The sequence below is a fragment of the Epinephelus fuscoguttatus genome, linkage group LG2 (genome assembly GCF_011397635.1).
Source record: "Epinephelus fuscoguttatus linkage group LG2, E.fuscoguttatus.final_Chr_v1".
NCBI classification, from domain to species: Eukaryota; Metazoa; Chordata; class Actinopteri; order Perciformes; family Serranidae; genus Epinephelus; species Epinephelus fuscoguttatus.
In genome coordinates this window covers 49,390,083-49,413,723 of record NC_064753.1, presented here as the reverse complement: position 1 = coordinate 49,413,723, position 23,641 = coordinate 49,390,083, and the positions used below count along the sequence as shown (strand labels likewise).

Genomic DNA, 23,641 nt, shown 5'->3' with positions numbered 1-23,641 from the left:
ATGATGAGGTGGAAGCCTGAATGTAGAAATTGTCTAGTATTTTTCAGCGCATGCCATTTTGGGCTTTTGTCCGTACGTACATTTTAAGTATGGATCCTATGCACTGCACTTTAATATCTTTTTAATATTGCAGGTAATATTGCTTTTGTGTTATTCAACATTATTGCACATCACATATTTTCCTCACATCGTTTTTGTTTGTCTTAATTACATTTATTCAGATTGTCTTCTTACGACTGTTTGCATAGTTAGGAAAGAGAGCTCAAGTCTGTTGTTGATTGATGGAAGAAGAATCCATTCATGAGATGTTTCTGTTGATGTTAACTCACTCTCACACTCTTCAGGATGGAGCTACGCTGTGTCATCGCTGTCATCCGACATGGAGACAGAACGCCCAAACAGAAGATGAAGATGGAAGTCCGTAACCCCATGTAGGTTATCTCTGTTCTCATTTTCCTTTTTACTGCAAAGACTGATGAAAGACTTTTGTTTAATTTGAAGTTTGTCTTTGACTCATTCAGGTTCTTTGATCTGTTTGAAAAATATGGAGGATACAAGACGGGGAAATTAAAGCTGAAGAAGCCAAAACAACTGCAGGTAACAAGAAGTCAAAGATCCTGTATTGTCTAACTCGAATATCTCTCCAGCCTGTGTGTGATTAACTCTGTGTGTGAGAGATCTCTGACTGTGTGTTACTGTGACCTCAACAGGAGGTGCTGGACATCACACGGCAGTTGTTGGCAGATCTGGGACAGCACAATGACTGCGAGATAGAAGAGAAAAAGTCCAAACTGGAGCAGCTGAAGACTGTCCTGGAAATGTGAGTGAAGTTAACTGGGTCACTTCATTAGCCACCAGTCCCCGAACTCTTTCATCTAATTCATTATTAGGTCACCTCAGCAAATTGTTTCAAACCATGATAGATGCAAAGATAAACCCTGTGCTCTTTGTTTTTCAGAGAAGTTTAAAACTGTGCAATAACTCTAAAGCACACTGTAAAATTCTAAGGTGATTTGGTACAGATACACTCGATATGTAGTCATAGTTGGGGGGTGGTGAGGGCGGAGTCAGCTTGTAAATGCTGGAAAATACATTTTTTAAGCTCACAGAGGAGACACTTTTACATTTACTGAAGATATGACTAATTAAACTCACAATAATGTCAGTACTCTACAGCCATTAATGCTTTGATGTAAGAGACATGCATCATATTTCCGTGAATTCTATGCACGTTTCAAGACAGCATAGCACCACTAACGTTATTCAGCACCATAAGCCTATGTTTTGACGATGAGCCTTAATGTTATCACGCAGGGATTTACAACTTCAAGAACTACAGGTCCTTAAAGGCTTACAACTTTCTACCAGTGGCTATACAACCTCTCACTCTCAGTAAGGCGTGACATCCTTTTTGTTTAACCAGAAACAGCCCTGAAATCACCGTCACCAAACCCACCAGACTCCATTTGAATAAACAGTCATTTTAGTGTGTATAGAGGCAGCATGTTGTCACATCTAACTGGGTGAAATAAGGGTTAATTTAAACCAAAACAAAGTTGGCGATAGTTGGAACAGTGGAAAGAGTTTTATTTTGTTTCTGTCAACTTTGAATGAAGTGTGTTTTATGATAATAAAATTAATGCTAATTTAAATGGAGTCTGGTGGGTTTGTCAATGGCAATTTCAGGGCTGTTTCTGGTTAAACAAAAAGGATTTCACTCTTTAACACAAAGCTCTATCTCTGTAGGGATCCTTTCATAATGTTGTCAGACACTTAGAATAACAATCTGAGCCTGTCAGTGACAAAAACGAACACTTTCAGGACGTAAATTGATGGTGCAAACATGCCCTCAGTGGTTACTTTGCAGTCTGGCTTCTGCTTTGTGTCAATACTGAACCAACTGAAAAAATGTTGTTCCATTAGTCACTTAGGAAAAAAAAAATACCCTTTAACTCTGGAGTTTATTCAGTGTGCAGAAAGACACACAGGAAATATTCAGCAAATACTTTATTTTCCTCCTCACTGTGAAAAGATGTGACGTTTTGTGAGCGTTCCCATAAATACCGTCTGCATCTATTAGTTTGGTGTTTCACATAGCCTCACTTTCCTTTCTGATGAATGTCCTGAAAGTGGTTTGGACAGAATTTCCTAAGTTTGTCTTTGGCTTCCTCTTGTGCTTATGATAAATAGGTTTTTAAAAGGTCACCATCTGCCGTACACAACTCCAGGAACCTTTGATGTCCTGAGGCTGTTGCAGCTGCAGCGTGTGTGCTGTAAACAGCCTCTATACTCAATTGTGCCCTGATATTGTGATAGCACAACACAATGTGCCACAAGAATTTTGTGCACAGTCATGTTTTCTTGAAAACGTTGGTCTAAAACCTGGGTCTTCAACAGGGGGTCTGCGACCGTTTGGGTGTGCTCAGGGTTACTGATGTCTGATATTATGATCTAAGTTTTTTTTCCTTTTGAAAATTATAATGTCGGGAAATACACATTAACATGAATCCAACATATTAGCAAAGATAAATCATCAGAGGGCAAACAGTCGTGTTTATCCATAAACAGCTCTGGCCTCTAATGATTCCAGATTTGTTTCTTCTTGCTCCTAAAGGTATGGCCACTTCTCGGGGATCAACAGAAAAGTGCAACTAACCTACCTGCCCCATGGGCAGCCCAAAACCTCGAGTGAGGAAGAAGGTAGGAAGATATTACAACACTTTGTTCGCCTCCTATTTAAACTGGTATGTTGCTGGCCAAAATACTGAAGTGAGTGCTAACTGCGGTCCTCTGGATTCATGTTTCAGACACACGCAAGGAAGGTCCGTCTCTGCTGCTGGTGCTGAAGTGGGGAGGAGAGCTGACTCCTGCTGGCAGAGTTCAGGCTGAGGAGCTGGGAAGGGCCTTCCGCTGTATGTACCCTGGAGGTCAAGGTGAGACACACAGCACTGATTGCCTACTGAAAAATGAAGCATTTCAATCTGCAGCTGTTTATAATAAAAACCTTTGAGGCCGCCTGCTCCTCCAGGATCACATCAGAATTGATTTGGTCATGGAAGATATCTGTGATCAGCAACAAATACATACACAGGGCTCGAAATGCCACGTGCACAGTAGGACATGTACGCTTTGAGCTGCACCCACGATGCTCAGCTCTGTATGCACAGGTGCACGAAACTGGGTACCCAAAATATTTTGTGCCGGACTGACAACTCTCTCGCACTAACTCTGAGACTCACACAATTGACACTTTTCCCACAATCTAATGCCACAACTCTGTTCTCTCATGCAGTGAAAAACAAATTTATAAATCATAGGGTCTTGGCACAAAATAAGAAACTGACAGCTCATTGACAGACAAGACGGAGCAGCACAGACCAACAGCAGCACTATAAAACCCTGCAGTCACATAGTGATGTCAGAAATATCAATGTATTGACATATATTGATTCTGAACATATGAAACTGCTTTAATACTTATTTTCCACAGTATCCATGCACCAGTACCAGCTGCACTTTCTCACTCTGTTATTGATAATGTCACTTTGCTGTTCTCTGTGACTAACCAAGAAAAGAACAGTTGTCGTTGTCATGTTATAACCTTGCTAAATTTATCTTTTAATTAAAATTTTAAATTGTTTGCCCTTGATGTCAATTTTTTCCTGTGGCATCAAAAATGGTATCAAATATCGATGTTTTTCAAGGTGTTGTATCGAAGTGAAAAATTGCAGTTTGGTGACAACACTACTGTCAAGCCTGCCGTTGCTTGGTTTTTGAAGCGTGTCTCTTCAGGTTGTTGCAGTACTGGAACTTTGAGCCGCAAAAAAGGATGAAAAAAAAGACCCTTATTACTGCAATAATTTATTACACATCATATATAAGTTTTGTTGAATATGTGACATCACCAACGACAATAGGCTTGCTTGGTAGTGCAATGGATTTCTGCTCAAAATATTCCTGTGACCATATAGAATCTGAAGTAGTTTCAGAGCACGTTACAGTGCAGGGACTGTCAGCTTATATATTTATGTTTCAGTGTAATACTGTTCAATATGTTCAGTTAAAGGGAAAGTCAGCTCAAATGACATTATACCACATTGAAAACTTCTTCATGTTTGAACTGTTGTAACAAAAAAATGTTGCACCAGTCAGTGTTGGATTTCTTTAGTGTGGATCTGTCTGTGCATGGTGGAAGCACAGAAACAACTACACTACAAACCACCGTCATCACTGCTCTTGTAACTGTGATAAGAGGCCATTGCCTCACACTTGAGACTTTTAATTGCTTATTGTTCCACCACACTGAGCAGCTACTGATCCATATAAGGTCAGAATGAAAGGCAGAAAGTGTGACATCACAAGTGGGTCAAAAGAACCATTTTACTTGTGATTCAGATTCAGTACGCAGTGAAAGATGGTTAACTATCACTAAACAGCTTTGCTAAAGCATCAATCAGATGTGTTGCATTTCTGTTTTTTGCTATCCTAAAATAAGTTTGTATTTTAAATGCTGTGCTGCTCAAAAACAGCTTATGTTTCTATCGCTGTGTCTGTCTGTTCTTTTTCTCTGCTGCTCTCATCACCCACTTACCTGCGTCTGGTTTAACACAGCCGGGTGCTTCAGGGCTGTAGGTGTGCACATATGATAGATCAAAGGAGTGACTCTAACCAAAGGAAATAAGACACCACAGTGAGAGAATCAAACCCTGGCTGCAAAGAGAAAAAAAAGGAAAAACAGGGAATATGAGGATTTAAAAAAAAAAAAAACCAAAAACGGTGCATTTATCTTCAAACACGTACAGGTTGTTCAGACTCTTGTTTTGGAGAACATGAGCTGTCAGGACAGACATCTGAACAAAGAAAATCTGGACAAGGAAAGTGACACTCTTCATTAAAGCATAGAAAACAATCTCAGGATATTTTAACCCAGTTGCAGACGGGTCACAGAGTGTCGGCTCAGGTGCAAAGAGTTCAGCCAGCTCTTGTTTGAACACAGTGTTCGAGGTTTATGAAAGAAGAGTTCCAAAGTCAGAGTCAGCTGATACCAAGGTGGTGTCATGTTAACACTAACTGTGCTCTTTACGCACAAAAACGCAACAAGTTTATTGTGACTTTTTTTTTTTTAACCAGCAGGGTCTGTGTCTGTGTTTTCGTTAACGTTGCACTGTTTGTTTGTTTGTTTGTTTGTAGGAGACTATGCTGGATTTCCAGGCTGTGGGTTACTGCGGTTACACAGCACCTACAGACATGACCTGAAGATATATGCGTCTGATGAAGGCAGGGTGCAGATGACAGCCGCAGCTTTCGCAAAGGTGTGTAGTGTTCTAGTACCCTAAGAACTCTGTACGAGATAGAATTTTGTTTTCTGTTGCTCTTGATCATTGACATACAGAAAACGGATTCAGCCCAGTGCCAGTTGAAAGCTTTGAACTTTGTTCAGACCACCAATAGCAATTAGTGCTCTTACTTGATCTTGATCATACGGCGTACAGTGGTCATAAAAACTAGTCCAAGCTGTCTTAGCTCTTTTTCTCATCTTGATGTCTTGAAAAAACGAACACGTTTTGTTTTTTAGTCTTAAAATACAGAAATTATATGATGTGAATATTTTAAACAACCTACTGTATAGCTTCGCTCTCTGCAGCATCAAACAGGAAGCAGCAAATTGGGTAGACAGTCAACATGGAGGGAACTCAGGCGCAAGAAAGTGAACAAGTCTCCGTTCTCTTGAACTGTGGAAAAGGAGGAGAAACTGTTGAGTTGTGGCATGAACAAGAGTCTGTGTTAAATTCAGCGTGTATCTGATCCACCAACCAGCACCTCTTAGAGTGAGAAATCTTAATGTTTGAAATGGGACGCTCTCATTCCCACAGGCTCCTCCCACTAAAATAGTGCAGCTAACCAGTGAAGGCTGGTGAAGAGATGAGGCGACAAAATCCAAACGTTAAGTTTGTACACAATTACAGTTTATCTTTATGGATTATATTGAAGCCAAATTGACAAGAATGTTGTCGACATGTGACGCCTTTTATCTTGTGTTTCTTGAGTTATGTGTTTTTGTGGACACGTAAGGAATTGTTAACATGTCGTATTTCTTGTTTGGTGTAATATTTTCCACCAGGAGCAGAAATGTAGTTGTAGTCTTGAAAGTAGTGCAAGATCCCAAGTCTTTGCAGAAACTTAGTGCGCAACTAAAACCTCAGATTGTCTTCAGATGTCAGACAGTGTCAGACTTTAGTCTTTAAAAATGCCTCTAGTGTATATAAGGCATTAGTTGAACAGAAAGAAAACAGCACCACCTGCAGAATCTCAAATGGCATCAAAAGAAAAGGCGAGATGTTCTCAGTTGAAAGCAAACATGCTGAAAAGGAAAGCAACTTTCTCTGAGCTGGTCAGTTTTGCCTTTTAGAGATGAACAGCTTCTCTAGAAGAGAAAACTGCTGAGTGACGTCCAGTTCTGTCAGCTGCTGATTTAACTGTGAAGCCAAACTGAAACTAAAGTGAAATGTGGTGTTGAAATTACTGTCAGTGTCAACAAGATCAGTCATGTCACAAAGTGTCAGGGTGTCCCAATACAACAGCTCGTGCTTGTTTATGAGATATCAGAGTCTTTGCCAGATTGATGACAAATGGCTTTGTATCAAAGATGTTGCCAAAGTAAGTCACTGTTTATAACTTCATGGTGTTGGTTGTGTTCGTTACGTGTGTGTGAGCAGGGTTTGCTGGCTCTGGAGGGCGAGCTGACACCCATCCTGGTACAGATGGTGAAGAGCGCCAACATGAACGGGCTGCTAGACAACGACAGCGACTCACTGAGCAGCTGCCAGCACCGCGTCAAGGCCCGACTCCACGAGATCCTGCAGAGGGACAGGGACTTCATCGACGACGACTATGATAAGGTGATTCTCTAACTCTGTTAAACAATATCTTTAGCATTTACCTGTCCTGTGAGGAAGGAGGAAGGCAACACTGAAAAATATTGTTGTAAATTGGTAGACTTGTGTGCACAGTCACTGCAGCCAGCGAAGCACGTGAGGTCTTGCGTCATGTGTCATGACCTTTATGTGCATCTGGTTTTTCAAGAGTCTGGCTTCAGCTACAGTTCAAGTACAGTCATTTACTGAAAGTATCAGTGTGTAGTTCACTGGGAGGCTGAGATCTGCTTTTTAGGTTGAACCACATCAAAGCAGAGGCCAACCCTATAAACAGGAAGTTTACAAGCATCGTTGCAAGCAACAGTTGGCATTTTTGAATGCCGCTTTAAATGCCTGCCCTTGTGCCTGAACACCGTCCTGTAAGATGACAACAACTCCAATGTGCATTTTTTAAAAAAAAAAGATTTAAACAACTTCGGGGTTTCTGCCCGTCTGTCCCATACTCGTGAACGCAATATCTCAAGAACTTCTTCAAATGTGGCACAAATGTTCACTTGGACTCAGTGATAAACAGATTATATTTTGGGAGTCATAGGTTAAAGGTCAAGGTTGTTGTGACATCATCTGTCTCATATTTGTAAATGCAATATCTCAAGAATGCCTTGAGTACATTTTTTAAGATTTTGGTGGTCAAAAGTCAAGGTCACCATGACCTTGCATCAGTTTTATTCTTGTGAGCAACATATTATAAGAATACCTTGAGAGATTTTCTTCAAATTTGGCACTAACATCTTCTTTGAGTCAAGGATGAACTGATAAGAATTTGGTGGTCAGAGTCACCGTGACCTCATCCGTGGCATTCTCGTGAACGTGATATCTCAAGAACACCTGGAGGGAAGTTCTTTGAATTTGGCACAAACATCTACGTGTCACTGAGACATTCATCTCTTAACTACACAAGTTGAGCTGCTCACAAACTCAAGTACTGTGGCTTATCTTAAGAAGTATGTTTGTGTCCATGTTCAGAATCTCAACACTGCAGCCACTTCTTCCTAAGATGCAGCTTTAAATAGTAATGCCCTCTCACTTCTCTACTTGACCTGTGAATTCAAATGTGTTTTGGATAAATGTACCCACAGTATTGTTAGACTGAGAGAATGATGTGTGGAGACAGGGTGGTGGGAGGGAGTTACCTTTCAGCCCATATCTCCTTTGATCATTCAGAGGATTACTAACCTGTTATAATGAAAGCAGAAGGGATTGTATTTCTTGAGCTAACAGTTTGCACATTAATTATATTTCCTCATTTTGCTCAGTTAAATCAAAGACAGAGGTTTAGCTGCGTCAGGATTTAGAGGTCTTTGTAATGTGAACGTTGTCAGTGTTCGTTTGTTCTGTGTGATTGGATTTTTAATGAAAGTGCTTTGTGCTTTTTGTGTGCGTGCGTGTGTGTGTGACAGCTGGCCCCGACCTGTAGTGCCTCTTTGGTGAATTCAATGAAGATTGTCCAGAACCCAGTGGCCACATGTGACCAAGTCTACGCCCTCATTCAGAGCCTCACGTCCCAGATCCGCAAAAGGATGGAAGACCCCAAATCAGCTGGTGAGCTGAAATCCTCTGTCAACTAGACCTATATTATTTGTTTTCTTAAGTTTTATACTTAAATAATCCCACATGTTTCCAAGAATGTTCAAACCCTGAGAAATCTGTAATTTTATTCCAGGTAATGGTGCATTTTATTCGGTCGCATGTCAGTGGCGTCACATCCTCTTTACCCCCTCGAGTCTCTCTAACTTCAGGGGAAACTCCAAGTCAGAGAGTCAGGAAGGAATCACTCAGTAACAGCATTTTATTACTGTCACACTGCATAATGTTTTTCATTAATTACATGTCATTTTGCAACACAGTAATCCAGTAGAGACCTGGTTTATTCATACTGTATTTAAATATCGATCCAGCCTTCTGCTATGTGCGACTATAACAAATGGCTCATGCCAGCAACCAAGCTCATGTGTTTGGTAAGCTGTATGGGTAGTCACTTCATCAAATGGTGACTGAGCAAGTTGCATAAGTTAATATTAGTTGCGGCTGTTTGATTAGAATGAAATTACATTATGTGAATAAAACCTTAATCTGTGAACATGGTTTCTGCCTGAGTTGTGTCAGGTTTTAATGCACATTGATGGTTATTTAACAGTGAAGACAACAACTCCCATGATCCCACGATACTTCACAACACTTCGTCGTCATTAAAGTCCGTCTTTTGTTACTGTTTTAATTAAAAGACCCCTAGCAGCAAAACTTCCATACTGTGTGTTTAATAGATGAACTGGTTTTATTTGTGGCCCTCAAAGGGAATAAAAGTGATGTTCAAGTTTGATTTTTGGTTAAAACACACAGTGAGAAATAATCTCCTCTTGTTCACCTGTCACCAGACCTGCAGCTGTACCACAGCGAGACACTGGAGCTGATGCTGCAACGCTGGTCCAAACTCGAGAGAGACTTCCGCATGAAGAATGGCCGCTATGACATCAGTAAAATACCCGACATTTATGACTGTGTGAAGTACGATGTCATCCACAACGCCACTCTGGGCCTGGAGGACACGCTGGAGCTGTTCAGACTGTCTCGAGCTTTGGCTGATGTCGTCATCCCACAGGTGAGAGAGAAAGAGAGGAGGAAGAGTAAGGAGAACCACCACAAAGAAACATTACCTTTAGCTTTTTGTGCTTAACAACAGTTCAGAGGTTTCTTTTTGCAGTTTTTTTTTAAAAAAAATAAGAATTTGAGATAATTGTAAAGAATCTAAAGGAATGCACAGATGCTCAACTTAAAAATGAATTTACTTAAATTCTGCACAAAAATCTGCAAAGATATTTTATTTATTGACTTCCTTATGTCCAAGGAAGTTTCATGGAAGGTCCTTCATACAAGGACGTTTTAATTTGAGGACATTTCTCTGTGTTTGCAGGAGTATGGCATAAATAAAGTGGAGAAGTTGGACATAGCATACGCCTACTGCCTCCCACTGGTAAGAAAGATCCAGCTGGACCTGCAGAGGACCCACGAGGACGAGTCTGTCAACAAACTGCACCCTCTGTGAGTATATTTGATCCAGGCTGTCTAGATGGGACCTTGTGAGGCAAAGTGTTTGGGCTAACTGAATATTTTGGAGCATCCAGCTCACTGGTGTCTTATTGGCAGGTATTCTCGTGGAGTGATGTCTCCTGGGCGCCATGTCAGGACACGGTTATATTTCACCAGTGAGAGTCACGTCCACTCCCTGCTCAGCATTTTCCGCTACGGAGGTCTGCTGGATGTAAGCAATCAAACGTCAGTCTCTCACAGCCATGAGTGTGTTTCTCAGATGGGGGTAGAAGTTAAATCGGAGGTTTTCTGTGTGTGTTTGCAACAGGAGGAGAAGGACCAGCAGTGGAAGCGTGCCATGGATTACCTCAGTGCTGTCTCTGAACTCAACTACATGACTCAGATTGTCATCATGCTTTATGAGGACAACAATAAGGTAGTGTTTTTGTTCACTCTTGTGACGTACAGCGTCCGTGGCACGTGGCTTACATGACACAGTGTCATCCTGGTAGCACCTGTTGTCTGTGTGTGTATACACAAAAGTATAAACTTGACCCAGTTGTAAAAAGGGCATCAGTTCCCAGTGTATAATTTTAAAGTGAAATATTTGAGATGATCAAAAATTTTGAAGCTTCTTCTACATAAAATTGCCTCTTATGAGTATTAAACCTCAACCTGTTGGTAACAGAAATATGTCCATATCACTGTCGACTGAAAACTGACAGAACCAGTTGCTGTCATCCAGTGCTCATTCAGATTTGTACCGTTCTGCACTTATTTGTTGAACTGACAGCTTCTAACTTCAGTCATTATTTTTGCCAATATAAAGTGTTTATTCAGGCAGTTTACATTTGGCTTCTTTTGTTTTAAGTGTTTTCTGGTATCTTGCGTCAAGGAATATAAAGCGTTTCTCTGCCACTCAGTCAAGTCCCAATGCTTAACATAATGCACAGATTCGATTGGCTTAGTAGCATCACACAAGATGATTTAACACACGCAGTTGCTCCAAGAGTTCCTGATTGCTAAACCTGTGCTGCACCGTAAAGGCTAGAAATGTTTCACTGTTAAAAGAGACACTTTAAGTTAAAATATAATAATCTAATATATATTAATAAACATCAAGGGCTAGATATGAATAAGCCAACATATAAACAGTATGAACATTTAAAAAGTCTCAAAACACTCTCTCTAACATCTCTGTTGTTCCCCCTAAAGGAGCTCACCTCAGAGGAACGCTTCCACGTAGAGCTTCACTTCAGCCCCGGTGTCAAAGGCGTCGAGGAGGAGGAGAACGCACCGACCGGCTTTGGCTTCAGGCCTGCCTCTGCAGAGGTGGCACGACAGGTAGAATCAAATAATCCAGGCATTGTCACCATGGTATTGTTCTGCAGATACACGTAGCATCGTGTGCAATGTGTCTTCTTCTCTGCTCATTCAGAACGGGCAGAAACAGACCGACCCCGGCAGCCTGGAGGACCTCTCACGAGACGAGACAGACCGCGCCGTGCCGCTGTCTGAGCCAATCACCATTCAGAGGAGGTCCCCGCTCATACGCAATCATAAGACTGGATCCATGGAGGTGATGCGGATTAATCTAACCAAGTCGTAGCAAGAAGCAGACTTATCACACCAGAATCTTGTTGAGCTGTTTAGATGGTGTATGTTACTTATATAAGTAAGAACTCTGCGGTTCTTGCCTCTCCTCTTGTCCAAGGTCATATTTAATTCTACAAACCAGCAGCCTGCTGGAGACTGATGCACAAAATCAAAAACACTCAAGCTACCCTGTTACCACTGTCTGAAGGTTGTGTGTTTGTGTGTGTGTGTTTTCCACCAGGTTCTGTCAGAGACATCATCCTCCAAAGTGGGCAGTTATCGCCTCTTCTCGTTATGCTCGCGTCAATCCCCTGAGATGAAACAAAGTGGATTAGGTAGGTGTCATAATGCACTGTTTCCATGGCAACTGTGTGTATAGATAATAGTGTGAAATGGCTCAGAGTGATGGGGACGGGTGGGACAGGTTTCATCAGATGACTTTTGATCCAGGAGGATGTAATCATTAATGGAAATAATCACTCTGAGGGCTGATTTCACTGTGTGTGCATGGAAGCAGCTTGTCTTCACATCATTTCTCTAGATGGAGAATGTTTGTTGATATGTTTGCTTGTTTCTGAAGACAACTAGTCTCCAAATACAAGGTACTGACTAATGATAAAATAGTGACTGATCTGAATCAGTCTTCAAACAATATTTTACATCTGACTTTATCCCAGCATTGAAACTGTTAGTCCACTTTACAGGACTGAGGTATTGTCCTGAAATAAACGGTATCTTGCATGGAGAATCTCTGTGTGACACTGTGAATATTGTTTGTCTGGAAGATGAGCCCAGTGTTTCTAACATGGGCTCCGTGTGCAGTTGTTTTGCATGAAGTTAGTCACTGTGAGATTGTTTCCCCCACTCCACTCGTGTGAACTAAATGTGATGAGAGTCATCAAATAAGTGAACCAGCGGCACGTTCAGATGCTCAACTGAGGCGTTAAATTCTATTCAGAGTTTAAGTGTTAACTTAAATGCCGCTTCATTCAGATTAACATTTCACTGCCTCCTCTTTCCACTGCAGTGAGCCTCAGATCATTTTCATGACTCTGCAGGCTGTTGAAAGGAAAATCCACCCAAAGTTGCATTTCTGTGCCAATATTGTTGTTTGGTGGTCAGTTTTTCTTATCACAGTTTGCTGTTTGTTGAATCATATTGAGCACATATACAATGGTGACTCTCAGCTGTCTAAAATATCAAAAATGTACATTAAGCTTTTTTGTCAGTCCCCCTGAGTTTTAAAGTACAAATACTTATTGGAGCCATTTTGTGCTGATGTTAAACAGTCGTACAGGAAGACATTTTTCAGACAGAAGTCACCAAGACTGATCTGACTTTGTTGCTTCTGACTCTATGTTCTCTTTCTGTGCTGTTCTTTTGTGCTCTCTATTTGGACATAGTGATGTCAAAACTGTGAAATGCAGGAAATCAGTTAGTTAAGGTGAAAGAGGGAACGTGTATACACTTATTTACAGAATCACACTGAAAGAAATAGTTCACCCAAAAACAATATAAATTGTATATAGTATTTCTATAGTATTCCCTCAGCTCTCTGTGGTCCCAGAGATAGTTTTATATCAAATGGCGTGGAGCATCTTGTATCCATTTGTTGGCTCATGGAAATACAAATGCAGCTATTTTCATTTTGAGATCATCCTCCTGTGAAGGACTTTTTTGTGTGCATGTTTCAGTCCCAGGATGGAATGGAACCCATGGAAATCCATGAGCTCAGGAGTGGATACAAGTCACCTGGATAATGCTGCTCAGAAGTTTTCAGAAAGTTTTTGTACATTTTATAACCTTTTTTCGCTTTCTGTTTTTTGCACTGTTATGATTTCACTTATTTGGTGCTAAGCTCTCCTTAGAGCTGGAGTGCAGGACTTTTGTGTCCCCCTCTGGCAGTGAAAGTAATAACACAAACAAACATTGTTGGTGCATGCCGATAAGGTATGCCTGCAGTGGGGCTGGGTATTGGTGCTTGATATCTATAAGGTATGGGCAGAAGCATCCTAGCACCAAGCAGTATTGAAATGTGTCCAGTCAAACAATAACTGCATTCAATCTTTTTAGCGCCAGGTGATCGGATCTAGGATCATACCAACTTCCTGCCCATCAGCAAAGTTTTTGTTGCAGCTGTCTTTGGAGCCGCTCTCCTCTGGGCGAGTCAAGCTAACAAAGCAGCAACGGCTAACATCCGTTAAACAGTCACAACAAACACACACTGATACTTAAAACGGCTCTACTCTGTCGTTAAACCTGTGAATGACTGATAGGTAACATTAGCCTTGTGATGCTAACAGTTAGCCCTGTCAGTGTGTGTGTGCAGGTGGACTCTCACCAACTGTCCTCAGCACAGAGCTCACACTCCCACAGCAGCAGCTTCAACCCAACAGTCTGTGGTGTGTTTAAGTCGAGCACACTGTATTTACAGTGCTGGCAGTTAATTCTGGTTAGATGCCACCAAAATGTTCAAAAGTACAGCTATACCACACACCCTTCTTTTCACATCATGTGTATCAAATGAAATACTCTATGGGTATTTGTATCACCTTAAGGGTAATGGTATCATAAATTTTTTATACCATACCCAGCCCGAGCCTGCAGGTGAGCTAGCTGATGCTCCATAGCTACAGTCTCCCACCTCTCCCCACCCCAGGAGCTCTCTTCAAGTCTTTTTTTTTTGACTTTTACTTTTATCTGACCTCTGAACACCAAGTTTCGTTTTTTTAATTGGAGCATCCACTCCACAAAATTTTCTCGGACTTTAAGGATTTTCTGCTATCAGCCACGCTCCTGGCTGGTGCTCCTCAGCAACGGTCTCTCCCTCCTTCCTGCCCCCTATAGCTCTGGCTGGTTAATGTAATATGCATCACTCGGTGCTCCAGTGCCAGCTTTCCCTGGTGGTGTTAAGTTTAATCAGCATTGTGTGAAGTTGTTTAGCCAGGGCTTGAATTAGTGGACAATTATATTAATGCATAAATTCCAGTATTCCAGCTGTAACTGTATTTGATAGTAAACTTTTTCTGCGACCACAGACCATCAGGGAAGGTCAGTGCTGTATAGAACTGATATTGATTTTGGGTGAACTATTCCTTTGACATATTGATTGTGTCATAAATTGATAAGAAAAACTGTGAAAGGATTTCAGGGTGGATTTTTCTTTTTAGCCTCAGTGCCTGGCTAAACTTTAAGAACTTTGTTTAGCCTCTTGTTAGGAGCACAGAGATGTTGGTATGAGATGCATGCTTTCCTCTGGGTCCTGTATCTGCCTGTCTGTCCCCTTTTCTCTGTTTTTCTGTTTCTTTTCTGTCTTTCCCTCTCTCTCTCTCTCTCTCTCTCTCTCTCTCTCTCTCTCTCTCTCTCTCTCTCTCCTGGATAGTTCTGTGAGTAACAGCATGATATGTAGCGATAACTAACCCCCCCACCCGCCCCCCTCGCAGGCTCTCAGTGCGCCGGGCTCTTCAGCACCACTGTCCTAGGTGGGTCCTCTAGCGCCCCTAACCTGCAGGACTACGCACGCGCACATCGCAAAAAATTCTCCACCGGCAGTCTATCCTACAAAGACGGTACGTGTTTGAGACCGCGCTCCTTCACAAACCTGCACAGGGCAACAGCAGATCAGTGTCTCACACATTAGATGGAAACTAGTGTCAGTTTGACATCCTGAGCGATTCCCTGGGGGGAAACTGGGCACGTAAACATTAAGTAGAGATGTGTCCTGTAGATAGGACTAGTATAAAGAAGCACTGATTAGAGTAGTCAGAGAATGTGCACATTAACAGCAGCAGGACTTAACTGGGCTGGAAGAATATGTGCTTTATGAGTAGGCAGAGAATTAAAGGGATAGCACAGACTTTTTAAAGTGGGGTTGAATGAGGTTCTTATCCATAGTGAGTGTATCACATACAGTAGATGGCAGGTGGCACATCCCCAGGTTGGACATGGAAGCTAAGCAATGTACTGTTGTGAAGGGGGGGCAGCAGCAAAAGGTATTTAAGACACCTAAAAAAAATCTGTAACAGTTTAAGTGCACGCTATATTGACAGTATTTTCAGTGCCCTACCTTTCCATTAGACAGCCCTGTCTGACAGGGAACACGTTAACAACTTGAGTTCCCCATCTACCAGTATGTTCTCATCACAGTCACCAGGCTCCACTGTGTTATTGTGTGACTTTGCTGAATCTGAACTAACCCTTTAAAACACCAAAGTCACACAATAACACAAACTAACTAACAGATCGAGGCAGCGGTAAACAAGCAGCTCCTGTGTTCAGCGATGTTAAATCGCTGTTTTTTTTCAATGGAGTCTGGCTCTGAAGAGAGAGCGATAGAAATCACAGACAGTAAGGTAAAGCAGTGAAAATATCCTAAATATCACGTACACCTAAACTGGTAATTTAAACATGTTTTGCTGCTGCCTCCGTCCACAGCAGTACATTGCTTAGCTTTTGTGTGGCACTCCAGCCTGGGGGAATGACATCTAATGTATGTGATACACTGACTCGATAAGAACCTTTTACAACTCCAGTTCAAAAGATCCAAACTATCCCTTTTAAATGAAATAAACATCATGTATGCCCATACATGTATTTTATAGTTTTAGTAATTTCTGTATTTTTAGACTCCATGTTCATTCTAGCCACCAAAACCACTGGATTTTTCCATCTTCTTTTATTTCCTCCACACCACTTTGAGTGAAATTGGTGTATTTCTTTTCAGCAGTCCGTATACATGCTGCCTCAGGCCCAATTTAGACTATGTGTAATCTGAGTGAAGAACACAACAGGAAACATGGCAAAAGCTACAGGATTTGCCAATAATAGCAACATAGAATAGTAACAAAGGCTTAACTTAATGCAGTATCACATAGTAGAGTACTCTAAATGTACGCTTGGTTTGTGGAGTCAGGTTAATTTCCTGCAGAGTTACATAAACTTGCCTGATTATGTTCTTTCTGTCAGCTGTCGTATTAACTTTGCAGTGGACTTGTCATTTTAAACAAGTCAGCGTTGAGAGTTTGTTGGTTCCAGAATGTAGAGATGTTATTTTCACTTTGAACGGCAAACAATATGATTTTTATTTTTGAGCTACTGCATGTATGAAGCAGCTGTTGACCAGTACGTATCCATTAACTTCCCTTCATTCTCACGATCATAATCTTCCCATGTTTTCTTTTGCATGGTCCATGGCTGCAGTGACTTCCTATTACAGTCTGTTCAGTGGTTATAATTAAATACAACCATGTTTGTATTACAGCCCCTTAAATTTACAAGTAGCCAACATCTGGAGAGATTTTGATATCACTGCTAAAATAAGAAATATTGGTGATACTCCCAAGAGAAATAATCTGATGTGATACATTTTGACTCTATAGCAGAAGTCATACAGCAGTTTTACATTCTCATCATCCACCTTTAATTTTTTTCTACATATGTTGTCCCTCTGCTGATGGAGTCAGAAAGCTAGGGCTGCAACTGTGCGCAAATATTATTCAAACAATTTTTTGAATAATATTTGATGTGAAGAAGAACGGTCAATGTTAAATTCAAGGGCTTAATGATGCATCAAATATGGCCACCATGATTGTGTAGCTGGTGATGTCTGTCGTCAGGTTGTCCAGTAGGTGTCACTGTGGTATTACACAGAAGTACAGTCTCCTCTCAGCTGCCATCCTCCTGGTTGTCTCACATGTAGCCTTGCTGTTGGTCTTTGTCATCCATCTTGTTGTTACACCTCCTTTTCAAGGAAGCATTGTGGTCTCGATGCAGTCGAGTACGCCCAAATTGTGCTGATTCAGTGCATGCTCCTCCGTGCCTGTAGCGTTGGTACCATTTTTTAGATTTGTTTCTGTGCTGAAGCATCTTAATCCTGCTCAGGTTCAACAGTTGATTTTCCAGTGTTGTCTCAGTACATGACAGACAGGCTGAACAGTGTTTACTGGGACTGTTGTTTATCATGTCGTGGTTAGACCTTGTGAAGGGTTAGGGCTGAATATTGGGCATGTTTCTTGAAGTTTTAACGTTCTTGGTGTGTACTCTTCACCTCCTGAGTTAAAACATTTCATCTCACTTTGTCATCAGAAGATGTTCCATCCATGTGTTGCCCCACAGCCATCCTCAGACATCTTCAAACATCAGATATCTCTAACAGTAACTGCAGTCAGGGCTCCTTTACAGACTGGATCAGAGAGGTCTGATTTTTAAACCAGTAGGTTTAGGTGCTGGTTGATCCTTCCACTGTTGCGTCCACATTAGAGAAGAACAGGGAAATGATTAAACATGATTATACAAGTCACTGTGGCTCATAGTAACACTAGTGATTTTTTTTTTTTATTTCCTCAGAGTTGTTGTCTATGCCGGCAGTAAAACGATTTTCTGTGTCGTTTGCAAAGTTTCCGACTAATGGTACGTCTGCTTCTTTCAAGTATTTTTCCACTTCACCTCCCTTTGTCTTGCATGTCTTCAAACTTTTATTTTTTGACCTTGGGTTTTGGTTTTTTTCCCACATGGCCCTCCAGCATTCCAGGTTTCCGTTACCTTTTTTTCTAATGATTTATTTATTTTTGTTTACTCATATGCTTTGGACTCTTACTTTTCTAACACTACCTGACATTCTCTTTCTAACCAGGGTTCCCACTGGTACTTGAATTTGTAAAATTTCAAGAAATTAGGAGACGGGGAATGTCAGCAATTTTTATAAAGGCCTCGTGGTACCTCTAAAAAAACAGTATATCAGCAGGGAAACATTTCCAATTTGCAGTATTTTACAGCATTTTACCCAAAATCTATTCACTGCATAGACTTCACTTATAAGTGATCGGTGATTAAAGCAGGGGTTGGCAGTTTTCTGAAAAAGACAAAAAACCCAACAGAGTTTGAAAATACACCCTCCTCCTGCAGCTCTCTCCTGTCTGTCCTAGGCCCCTCCCACCAGACAACCACAGGCATATGCATGCGCTTCATACAGTCACCTAGTGTTTCCCATACATTGATTTATTTTAACTTAGTTCATTGTAGATTTGTGCGCAGCTCATAATCTTAGCCCTCCTTGCCCCGCTCTCTGTGTTTATCGGACCACAAATGAGACAAGAATTAGCTGCTAGCTATACCACGGTCCCCCCGCCTTGCTCCCCACCGCTGTGGGCTGCTTTTCCATTAGAAGAGCGGGCAGCAGCTCGGAGACGGTGCTTTGGGCAGCAGCTGTAACAATTCATGGGTCAAAGCGGGCTGGCAGCCAGCAGCAGGGCTGGGTTTAACTCGTGTAATGGCAGCAACAGAAAGTTTGCTGACCTAGCAGGGAGTTGGGGCAGTCTGGGATCAGACCCTGGCATTAGAGTTTACATTGTTTGATTTTGTATAGCTTCAAACTGAAGGTCTGTGCCCGTTAAATCCAATACACAGTTTCTGCGTCTGTGTGTCTGCTAGGATCCACCTTGGTCTGTGTGACGTTAATGTTGTCACCCACAAATGTCTGTGAGGGCTCGTTCCGACCCCTTTGTGGACATCCATGTGCAGCCCATTTTTTGTGACTATGTGGACTGTAGACACAGCAAGCACACCGACTGCACATGCTCCAATCTCTTGCTCCACACTCCAGTCCAAAACATTGCTGTCAAGCTAGCCTCACCTCACCATGTTGAAGTTAGTTTTAAGTTGGATATTAGAACGACATTCACTCTGGACCCAACAGCATCTTCTTACTTACTTTCATCCGATGTTGGTGGTAGGAGGACGGGAGGCTCACCTCCCAGCCCTCCTGTTAAATACTGGGGACTGAACTGGACCGTTAACTGTACTATGAATAGAACCGTGTTTTTGTCTGTGTAACCGCAGCTGTCTGTGGACGTTCAATGTGGAACGTCTGAGCCTTAAATCCCTTAGGCAGGACACACTGACTCAAGGCGCTAGCCAACGTTAGCTGTATAAACGTGAACTTGAAGCCGCAGCCGTGAACCTATGGCTCCTTCTGGCAGAAGACTAAACTATGAGCAAAGTTTTCTCCCCATCTTTGAAATGCTTCGCTGATTTCAACAGGTTTTATTTCATTTATTGTCATTCTCCGCCATTGCATTTCCTTTCTGCATTCGTAGAACAGCCAATAGGAACGCCCTCTCTCTGAAATGATCTGTGATTGGCCAAAGTCTCCCGTCTCCCAGAACCCAATAACAGAGCCAAGAGGAGGTGCAGAAGACTAGTTTTCTCTTAGACCACCTAAATTACAGCATGTTCAAAGGTTATTATGGGATTTTTCCCCAATGACGCCAAGATGAAACTGCCTACCCCAGCTTTAACAAAAGACTGTCTAACAAACTGAATCATCCTCAACTGCCCTACAGTAGGTTAAAGCAAGGTTTTGCTTACCTCAGTTAACTATAGTCAACATTTCACAAACATTCACTGTAAAACCAACATTAACTGTAGAGATTTTCACTGTGGTGCATTTTCAAAGTATAATTTAGTATCTGTCAGTTCCTATTTTCCACTTGAGTCCAGTTTCTGGAGTATTTTGATTTCTTAAACATCATATATTAGGGGTAGGTGACATGGCCAAATCTTTTATCACTGTGTAATTTTATATCTCAGTGATGCTATCAGTTACCGACACTGTTTCACAGATAAAATGGAGAATGAAGGAAAACAACACAACAGACTTTCATGAAACAGTTCTTTAATACAGCTCAGCCTGGGGATAAAGGATAATATATCTGTTGTAAATCCAGCCTGAGTCTGATTTCATTTTAGTTTACTGTCTCGCAGTGCTTCATTACTGCTGTTTACATGGTGCATAGTGGTTGCCATGGTTACTGTGGCCTTGCTCCAGCATTCGTCTGGCTGAACACTGAGGCCGTTGTTCAAAACCAGAGCAGTAAATTGAGATCTTGGTAGTAAAACACAGTATACATGCAGTGAACACAACATTTGTTTTTGGACAGTAAATATAGTGCAACAAAGAAGGACTAATCTTGGCGACAGGCTAAATAAATCCCTGTTCTGATCCTGCTGGAGAAGAGACAGGTCAGTACTGGAGTCATTTATCTGGGCTGTGTCTCCCTCTGTCACGTTAAGACAAAATAACCAGCAGAGTAAAGAATCTGGCACAACTTCGCCTCCTTCAAAAGTGCATGGATAATGGGAATATTTATAGAGGTCAAAACTCCAGCAGCACTTGTAGTCCAAACAACTTTACTGCGATGCCAGCCTTTTTCTTTTTAAAGTCATAACTGATATCAGCAAATATTTTGTCACATTCATTTCTGGAGGTCAGTGTCAAAACAATTTATTAAAGGCCCACTTTAATTTAGTGTCACACTCCCATAAAGTTTGGGGACTTGCAAGAGACAAAGGAGGTTGAGAATGGAAACAGCAGAAGCTGAGAGATCCTGACTTTTAGCCCCTGTTGTGGGTCGAGCTCCAAAACACTTGATCCGACTCTTCCAGTTCAGCTCAGTAGTGTCTGTCGTTAGGTCTTTCAAACGTCTTTGAACGCTCTTCATTTGTTGCGCAGAACTTCTGTTAGAAATGGGGATGCACTAATTTATCGACTGAAAATTGGTTTCGGCCGATATTCGCTTTGTTGACTGCCATCAACCTATCAGCAAATAAGATGACATTCACAGATGTCAGTGGCCGATATTTTTACATTGTGTCACATCGATTTTGCACAGGCTTAGAAGTAGAGCTTGAGAGTGACGGCTACAAACTTAAATTAATGAGCAGGTACAGGAAGAATACAATGACTGAGATGGCTAGTAACGTTAGCAGCCAGCATCCCGCCATCTCCGGGACAATAGAAAACGTGTTTGGGATAAACAAAGATCTTCCTCAGGACAAAAGGACACAGTAAACTCACTGTCATCGCATCAGGGGACGCGCTCTGTCGTTTAGCTGATAACACCACATTGTTAACAACAAATCCATGTTGATATCAGCAGGAGGACTGTGAGTTAACGTTAGCTGGTAGCAGCTGGTGGCTGCAATAACAACTCATGATGGCTGCATTGAGCAATATTATGATGCGTTCAAACTCTATTCAGTACAAATGAGTAATGTGCGAAGGCAAATTATAACGTTCTCATGATGTGGTCAGCGTAATCGATTTAGGCGAAAACAAATCACTACAGCTCTTTAAATGAGTTTTTTTAACAGCAATATGAAATAGATGTTAGAGAGGGGATTATGATGTATATAGCAAAAAGGTTATTATTTTTTTGTTGGTTTTTTTTATGCCTTTGTGCCAGCAATAGCCGTTCCCAGAGACCTTACGTCTTCCGCGAGAATTTCTTCAGTTTGGCACAAACGTACCCTTGGATTCAACCATGAAGTGTTTAGATTTTGGTGATCAAAGGTCAAGGTCACTGTGACTTTGACTTTTCCATTCTTGTGAGCTCGATATCTCAAGAATGCTTTGAGGGAATGTCTTTAAATTTTACACAAACGTCCACTTGGACTCAACAACTAACTGGTTAGATTTTGGCGGTCAAAGGTCAAGGTCACTGAGACCTTGCATCCGTCTCATTCTCATGAACGTGACATCTCTGGAACACGTTGAGGGAATTTCTTCAAATTTGGCACAAACATCCACTTTGACTGAAGAATTTACAGATTAGAATCTGGTGGTTGAAGGCTAAAGGTCAAGGTCAGTGTGACCTCACAAAACATGTTTTTGGTGTTAACTAACTAATGAAGGATTTTTAAGTTACTATAAAACAGTCCAGTTTTGTCCCTGGCACAAAAGGGGCAATAAAAAACAACATTATAAAATAGACCACAATATAAAAACATTGGTATCGGCTAATGGCCAAATTGTTAATTAAAATATCGGTGTTTCAAAATCTGTGCTTCCCGAGTTAGAAATGAGCCGCCATGTAGAGATAACCCCGGTCATCCTGAGCCACAGAAGATAAACTGCACAGCAGTACTCCCTGTGACCAGTCAAGGGACTTAAAAAATCTGTTATACTATATAATTAGTCTCTTTTTGGACCTCTACTAGAAACCAGATTCATCATTCCTGTTTTAAACTTTAAGCTTCATCTCTCTTCACTGTTTTCAAGTTTGAAAAGCAACAGAATAAAGCAGAGCGCCTCATGATGAAGGTTTGTACTGAGCCAGGGGTGGGAACCCTGTTTAACATCCTGCATTCAGTTTGTAAATTGATCACCATTACCCAGTAATTCAGTTATCTTTCCTCCAGTGGACAGATGTGTGTGAGTCTGTGTGTGTGTGTGTGTGTGTGTGCTTGTGTGTGCATGTGTACACAGTGATTACATAAAATACACACCTGCCATCATTGTGGAGGATGTGAATTGAGCTTATTGTTGAAACGCCACCAGCAGCACATGAATGTTTAACCCTTCCTCTGACCTCAGCTTCATGCTAACCTGGGATCTTTCTGCCTATGTTATGGGGATTACTGGGTGAATATGGTTCAGTCACAGCTGACTGAGCCAGGATCAGCTCTTACTGACAAACAGAGGAAGTGTTAAACCATTGTTCATCTCATCTCCTGTCTGTTCTGACGGAAACATCAGTCAGTTTTGTTTTGATCCATAAGCACACACATGCTTTTGAATGTTCTCAGTGCACAGGTGTGGTCGTCCAGATATTTAATTATTAACGAAGAAGTGCAATGGCTGTTTGTGGCTACGACTGAATGTCTCTACTTCGCTTTTTTATTAATTTTGCTTCATTTCTTGAGTGTATTTCTCGATGAGGCAGAAGGGAAGCACTAACAATAAGATGGTGTTGTGAACCAACAGGTGACTTTGTCTGTTTGGAGACCAGGATGGTTTGAATGTTTTAAATTCAGGTTTTCAAGTTCAAGTTTTGGTCAGTCTGGGTTTTTGTACATCTGATTTCTCTGTTGTTGGATTGAAGTTGGATTGTTTCGTATTAAGTTTTCTGTGGTTCAACGAGTGTGACGGGCATTGATGTTCATCCACAAGCGTTTTGGTAGCGAGTTTCTGCCAGAGTCGACTCATCAACCAGAGCAGTAACGTGTGAACACGACAGTCGGACTTCAAACTGACAATTCACCCTAAGATCACAACTACAAAATAAAAATATTTGAAAAACTCAACA

General features: G+C 41.4%; 1 protein-coding gene across 13 annotated transcripts in view; it reads left to right on the top strand.

Annotated features, from left to right (window-relative positions):
- Positions 1-23,641, top strand: part of ppip5k1a (diphosphoinositol pentakisphosphate kinase 1a) — a 51,658-nt gene that overhangs the window by 16,078 nt on the left and 11,939 nt on the right. For 5 of the 13 annotated variants that reach the window (XM_049593049.1, XM_049593039.1, XM_049592993.1 and 2 more), the window contains exons 11-26: positions 345-431; positions 522-597; positions 711-820; positions 2,615-2,700; positions 2,808-2,933; positions 5,191-5,312; positions 6,717-6,899; positions 8,336-8,477; positions 9,311-9,534; positions 9,847-9,974; positions 10,080-10,194; positions 10,291-10,398; positions 11,178-11,306; positions 11,401-11,541; positions 11,800-11,893; positions 15,002-15,127. In XM_049593049.1, coding sequence (XP_049449006.1) covers positions 345-431; positions 522-597; positions 711-820; positions 2,615-2,700; positions 2,808-2,933; positions 5,191-5,312; positions 6,717-6,899; positions 8,336-8,477; positions 9,311-9,534; positions 9,847-9,974; positions 10,080-10,194; positions 10,291-10,398; positions 11,178-11,306; positions 11,401-11,541; positions 11,800-11,893; positions 15,002-15,127 — 1,997 coding nt within the window. Of the gene's footprint in view, positions 1-344; positions 432-521; positions 598-710; positions 821-2,614; positions 2,701-2,807; positions 2,934-5,190; positions 5,313-6,716; positions 6,900-8,335; positions 8,478-9,310; positions 9,535-9,846; positions 9,975-10,079; positions 10,195-10,290; positions 10,399-11,177; positions 11,307-11,400; positions 11,542-11,799; positions 11,894-15,001; positions 15,128-17,903; positions 17,967-23,641 lie in introns of all 13 variants that reach the window. The other 8 variants (XM_049593066.1, XM_049593030.1, XM_049593014.1 and 5 more) reach the window with 2 other exon arrangements.